Source organism: Hibiscus syriacus, unplaced genomic scaffold (genome assembly GCF_006381635.1).
Source record: "Hibiscus syriacus cultivar Baekdansim isolate YM2019G1 unplaced genomic scaffold, ASM638163v2 tig00110577_pilon, whole genome shotgun sequence".
NCBI lineage: Eukaryota > Viridiplantae > Streptophyta > Magnoliopsida > Malvales > Malvaceae > Hibiscus > Hibiscus syriacus.
In genome coordinates this window covers 1,225,001-1,231,983 of record NW_024062788.1, presented here as the reverse complement: position 1 = coordinate 1,231,983, position 6,983 = coordinate 1,225,001, and the positions used below count along the sequence as shown (strand labels likewise).

The 6,983-nt window shown below is 35.2% G+C and overlaps 1 protein-coding gene across 2 annotated transcripts in view; it reads right to left on the bottom strand.

Moving 5' to 3' along the window:
• Positions 1-4,469: 4,469 nt before the first annotated feature.
• LOC120133123 overlaps positions 4,470-6,983 on the bottom strand; it is a 3,015-nt gene continuing 501 nt past the window's right edge. Inside the window, exons 2-5 of one of the 2 annotated variants that reach the window (XM_039149772.1) lie at positions 6,837-6,891; positions 5,097-5,248; positions 4,720-4,969; positions 4,470-4,597 (exon numbers count right to left, since the gene is read on the bottom strand). In XM_039149772.1, coding sequence (XP_039005703.1) covers positions 4,748-4,969; positions 5,097-5,248; positions 6,837-6,891 — 429 coding nt within the window. In that variant the 3' untranslated portion in view covers positions 4,470-4,597; positions 4,720-4,747. The remainder of the gene's footprint in view (positions 4,598-4,719; positions 4,970-5,096; positions 5,249-6,836; positions 6,892-6,983) is intronic. The other variant, XM_039149773.1, reaches the window with a different exon arrangement.

The following is a 6,983-nucleotide window of genomic DNA, read 5'->3' as shown; positions in this document are numbered from 1 at the left end:
ATCTACGGTCGTTGACGATGATGATGGTGGCTACCGATGATGAATAGTGAATGATCACCATCTAGGTTTAATTTTTATATTAAAAATAATAATAAATGCTGTATTATATTTTAAAAATAATAAAATATGATTTAATTTTATATTTAAAATTATTTTTATATTAAGAATAATAATAAATGTCATATTATATTAAAATAATAATAAAATAATACATGAAATGGGAGAGAGTAAAATTAAATTACTAAATTTATAATTTATCCTTATTTCATTATATATATATATATTTGTAATTTATAATTTATCCTTATTTGATGTTGTGTACTCCATTGGTTTTGTAATAGTTATAAAACCATGTGATATAAATGAATGATGGTGATGGTATTAACTTGAAGTTCCGACGCTCAATAAAGAAAAGAAATAGGTGAAGCCTGTACGGTGAGACAGGAAGGGAAAATACCTAACAAAAATGATGGCATAGATGTGTTCACAAAATCATAACATGAGTGGGAGAATTTGGGCATATTTCCAATTCGCTTGCTTTGGAAACAAACACTCCGGCCCACATGTGGCCGGAAGGGCACAAAAATAGGTAGTTGGTTGCAAAGATTCCATCTATTCTGGATAACACGACCTTGCATTATTGAATTTTACCCTTCTTAAATTACTACCCTAAACATACAAGAGTGCACATAAAAATGGAGTTTAATATGCAACTGCCTGTTGCATTTAGATGCAAACCTGGAAGTCCTGCCACAAATGTTAAAGATCATTCATTAGGTGAAACTTCCATTATAGCCAGAATTGCATGTGACATAATCTGAAGGCCCCTTTAACCATTGAGAAAGAAGAAAAAGGTTTGGCTCTGAGGAACCAACGGTTTTTATGGACAATGATAAAGCACATCTCTCTGGGCCTACTTAAACTATTCTATTCTACCACACCATGCAGAAAAGATGCACCAACAAGGCAGGAAAAATGGAAAACTTGTCTTCGCCATTAACAGTAGGAAAATGATCAAATGTTCAAACTTTGATTCCTGCATATTCATCGTTTGATGTTCTACTCATTCAAATGGGGTTACATTTTGATGTGAAATCAAACAACATATTTACTTTGTGAGTCATCAGGGTGAAGTGAAATCTAAGTTCAATGGTGCCCTTTCTTCTTGCCATGCCTGCTGCCAACATGGTGCAACCATCCAATCCCTTTGAGCGCCTTTGAGATCCTAACAAGGTTAGGCCTCCCCATTCCCAAATTCATCTTCCCAGCCGACAACTTCAACGCCTGTAAGCAACACAATTGCCCATTCGACTCTTCCTCCTCATAATCATCATTATCGTAGTAATAGCCGCCATTGTTGTTACCACCACCACTTTTCTTTCCTTTCATTTCTACTTTAGAGTCGGTTTCATAAGTCTCCCAAAGCAAATCCATCCCTTCACCAGTACCATCCACATTGTGTGAATGTCTCTCCTCGAAAAGCTTGCATGCCAATGTCCTCTTCCACTCATTTTGCTTCCTCATTGACCCCATTGTTTGGTAATTCACCATTGCTTTGGCAGCATTCTCGTACCCATTTTCAGCACCCATCACTTTAACATCACTTATTTTGTTGTTCCCCACAGCCTTGGAGCCCCCTGTCATGATTTCATCAACTTTATTGAACTCCACGCCAAGTGACTTGACTTCTTTCCCTGTCTTTTTCGACGACAAATTTTCTCCTCCATCCTTTTTGACGACAAAGTCTTCAAAGATCTTCACCACAGCCTTTACCTGACTCGTTTCCGTACTCTCCGGTGGTTTTTCATTCTCAGCCTCAGGCACACCTAAATGACCCTTGTTTTCATTGGGAGCTTCTTCAACAGCTTGAAAGCAATCTCCTTGAGACTCCATCTCCTTAAACACGATCTTAAATGGTTCAACCTCTTCAAAGCTTCCAAACCCATCACTTTGATCATCATCATAATCGCCAACTTTAGACCTCAGCGTTTCAACAAGCGTTTGGTAGGCAGTAAGTAGGAAACTTATATTGGATTCATGGTTGACAAAAGTGGGAGTGAAAACGAAAGAAGCAAAAGGGCAGTGGTGATAAAGAGAGGGGAAAGAAAAGAGAAAATCTTGACGAAATAAGGGGAGAAGAAGATGAGGTAGGAGGAGTAGAGAGGGTGAGAGAGAATGAAAGAACAAAAGAGCATAAAGTCAGAAAGCAAAAGACTTGACAGGTCGTGAGTTTTCCTCTCGGCGGTCGTCAAAGAAAACTCGGACATTTTCGGTGAAGAAAGTGAGAAATTGAAGAAGATGGTGATGGATAGGAACAGGGGAAGTCGAAACAGAGTTGAAGAGAGAGCAACGTGAATAGATGGGAGAGATTGAGAGAGAAAATAATAAAACTACCATTGATAACGAAAAACAAAAGTCACTTTGGAAACTTTCCCTGTCTTTGTCCCCCTCAACTCAATCATTTCATTTCGGACCACTCATTCATATATAAACATTTCTTCCCTAGATTATATATATTTATACGAGCGTATAAATATGGATCAAATGTACTCCTTTTGTTATTCGCGCAAATAAATATTCCTAACGTTTGATAATATATATAATTTTATCGAGCAAGGTCGAAAAGTAGATGAAGCAGGCTATCTAATATTAATATAATCGTGGGTCTAGTATCAATTCTTATTTTTTACGCCGATTACAACAGTTCCGGTTGAATTTCCTCTTGCTTGAAGGTATTTTTTAACTTTGTTTTTAAATTTGAATTACTTTTTATTCATTTTTTTATCATTTTCTATTTTTAAATATTTTAGATGACGCCATAAAATAACTAAGACGAAGTTGTCGGATGTCACTGCAAAAGATATACAGATGAGGATCAACTTTTTATCATTTGTTCTTTTATTATTTTTCCAGGTCAATTTTTAAACTTTGTATATATTAACTTTGATATTTAATATTTATTTTTTTGAATTCCGTACGTTGACGACGATATCTACTTATTATTGCCACAACAATTTTTTTGAGGGATCCGATTTATGGTGTGGTGCGATGTCTTTATTACATTTTACGATTGTTGAATGGCATGTCGCCGATACAATACTGCGATAGTATGCGTCGCATCAGGCGATTCCTACGCAAATTATTGAGATGGACGCGCTCCATAGAATTGATTCGCATGGGAAATATACCGAAAATTGTCCAGCAAAGCACGCTTATTACATCCAGCTATGGAATCAGCAACATCTATCGCTCCCCCCACAGTACGATATTATACCGTTGGACCTAGATTTCAATTGTTCTCTTTATCTCCGAAATTACGAAGCAAATAAGAAATCATATCTCACGACACCACAATATAAGTGAGAATGAAAACAACATCATGCCAGATTCTCCAAGTCCAAGAAGAAATCATTGACATATTCTTCTTCTTCTTTAGCATCTGTAGATGAAGATTAATATAATGTATCTTAGGCGAGTTTCATTTTCTATCATGGATATCATACTTCAAAAGAGACTCAATCGAATTAGGTTGGAGGTTCATAGGATGCAATGCAACACACTCAAACATTTTGATAGAACATGCGGTTGAGGGTGAATGAGATCATATCGTATATGGTCAACAACATAGCCGCCAAGTTGATTTAGTAACGACAATGATGACATCAAATACCATAAGCGCATCACCGTATTTCGAAGGTGGATCTCAGAGTATGTCAAGTACACCTCATCTGCAAGATGAAGACGACGATGATGATAAAAGCTAACGACATAGCCGTACTTGACGAACCCCGTGCTATTATCATTCGACCACTCCTCGGCATCGTCAAGAATTTAGAAAATATAAATAAATTTTATTAGTTTCTAAACAATGTTCTTTAAATAAAAATTATTATTATTTTTAATTAATTTATATATTTTTTAAAATTTAGCTCGGGGAAACGAGTTCCATTGTGACCGTTAAAGAACTGTCTATTTGACCAACGACTACAAATCGACTAATTTTTTGAATTCCAAGGTGGCGAGTTCTCTTTTTTAAAATTTCTATTTTTAAAATTATTTTTCAATAATCAAAGAATATTTTTTAAACAAACTCGTCTTCTCGTCCCACTAAAAATAAGGAACCCACTCATCCAAGTCCATTAAGAAATAATATTAGAAGCATTTTCATAAGATATTTCCATATAAACTACATAATAGTTATTCTGTTACAACCTAATTACGTTTTCAATTATATTTGAAATTATTAATTGTGAAACCTTCGTAACTTTTAAGGTAAAAAAACATTTTTAGTTAAAACTCACCGTTATATAACATTATAAATTGTAAAGGAATCCTTTATATAAAAATATCATTATTGATTGTAAAGGAATCTATTATATAAATTTATAATATTAGAAGTAGAACCAATCACAAATTAACCAAGTTTGGCCGCCAAAAGCTACCCAATTATATATAAAATTGTAATAATAAGTCTTGATGCCGATGAAGCTGAGCTGCTGATGAATTGAATGCAAAGCATTGTCCACTAAAGCATAGTCAAATTCCAAAATTAGCACCACAACCTGAATGCACTCCGTAGGACAGTTTCTATTATACCCTGAAACAAAATACTATAATAATCGCATCAACATACTCTTATACACTCTATAATACCATCAACAAAATCCAATACATATCAGACGTTGATTTCAATGAGAAATAGAATAATACTACACTTACGTTACTAGTTAGACTTGAACTCCATTATTCAAGTGGCCGATGGAAGGAAGACCCTAATTAGTTCTCTCACAGTGACTTTTTTCCTGCAAGTTGGGCACCTTGGCTGAAAAGCTATTGCAGCTTTAATGCATCCCTTGCAGAATATATGTCCACATCTTGTTGACATCTCCTCCGTTAACGGCCCCATGCAAATTGGACAATTGAAGGTCGGTTCCTTTTGAGGCGACTGAGGTGTTATGATTTCCTCAACCTGCCAGCCAGCAAAGTCCAAAGCATTCATCATAAACTTAATAAAAACCAGAAATGCATCCATACAAACACAAGTGCACAGACAGAAGTAAGGAAATATGTATATTTTTCCTTGAAAATGTTCTTACCACTGACTGTGTTGAACATTCCAAATTGATAACACTTGGGCTCGGAGAAAGTCTTCGGGCCCTATTCTGATTATTATCAGTTGTCCTCCAGCCTAGAAGGGGAGGGATGTGAGCTGCACCAACTACAAACACAGAGTAATATAGGGTAATAACTACAAAGAATGATTAAGTAAATAAAGAACCTAGATAATCACACCAGTAAAACATAAGCTACAAAGTTGAAAAGCAATAACATCAACCTTCGTAAATCCTACTCACACACCACAAATCCTAGACAAGGGTAAACAACTATGTTAGAAACCAAAGAATTGTATTTTAATTAACAAATTTCTCTTCTTGTTAGTAAGCGCAAACACTATAAGAGTAAGGTTGGCAATGCTCAGCATACAGCAAAAGGAGTGACTACATCTTCCAAGAAAATATAGGCATTAAAAAGAAAAAGTAAAATTACTAATAGTACTTCCTGTTTTATTTCCATTTTATTGCAATTCTCTTGAGTAACATAAAGATGCATTTGATCCATCAGCATCTTCTAATCAATTGCAAGGCACATTATATAACCTAGATTTCACTTGGATTGCATTGTGTTCGGTTAAGTGGAATGAGATTGATGCATTTCTAATTAGCCTGACTTCAAATGTAAAAGATGAACTGCAATTCCTTATATTCAACAATTTATAGGGCAGAACAATTTGTCCCAAGGACCCTGAACCTCACAAAAACTAACAATGCACCTAAGTCAATACAGGAGTTGAAACTCACAGGACATCTACCTTAAAAAAATCAGTCGTTAATGGGGCTTCAACCATGGTTTTAGAAAGCGCAAAACGCTTTGAAAACCTAAGGCGCAGCGCGATACAGAAATCCCAGCAGGCGCACCGCTTTTTGTAATTTTTTGGTGAGGCGTCAGGCACCCTGTTTTGTTTTTCTGCCGCTTCTGCAGCCTTATCCCTCCACCCTTCTTTTTTGTCTTATTCTAATATAATAAAAATAATCTATAATATAATAGATAGAATAGATCATTTCAGAAAAAAATGGTAAAAATAGAATAGTGCCACCTTATCCCTCACCCTTTTTTTATAATTATATATAGTGCAGCCTTACGTTATCTAATAATTACATTGACCATTTCTAAAACAAATATCCTTCCCAACTGTAATTTTTTATTCAATATCTTTTACTTACACAGTTAATTATTTCATTCAAATTTTATTTAATATGCTCATATCAACTTTAAAAACAAATCAAAGTGTGAGAAGGAGATTCTAGTATAACCCTAACTCAGTATGAAAGTGTTTTAAAAACTAAGGTTTTATAAATCAAAGAAATGAGTTTAACTCGAGTAGGGAACAAGTAATGGTGAAAGAGCATAGTGTGGGAAGGAGAGAACATAGTCTAGGAAGGATACTAAGTTTTTCAGGAGTCAACCAGTGGTTAACTGATGTGGAAATGTTCTAGGATTTGTTTACAAGTTTTTTAGCATTAACAGGTACGCCTTGATTACGCCCTGTGCCTAGGCTCTAGGGACCCTTTGAGTCTCGATGAGCCTTGCACCCTTAAAAACCAAGGCTTCAACATTGTTATTAACAAGGAATCTTTTGACTCGTGAAGATAAATGGAATTAGTTTACAAGGTAGATCATAAAAAAAGCTTCTGCTATGCAATATGCGTATGACAATGCAGGTGGCACATGAGGTCAAACAAAATACTAAAACCAGCATTCCAAATAAATTTAACTACCTGAATCTATATCAACAACAGTCCTTCCACGGTTCCTCCTTGAATTGTTCTGAGCCTGATGAAATCCCAATAAGTTAATAACAATCAGCATGATGCAAATGATCCATAAAGATAGATTTCATGTAAACTTTAAGTGACATCAAAATA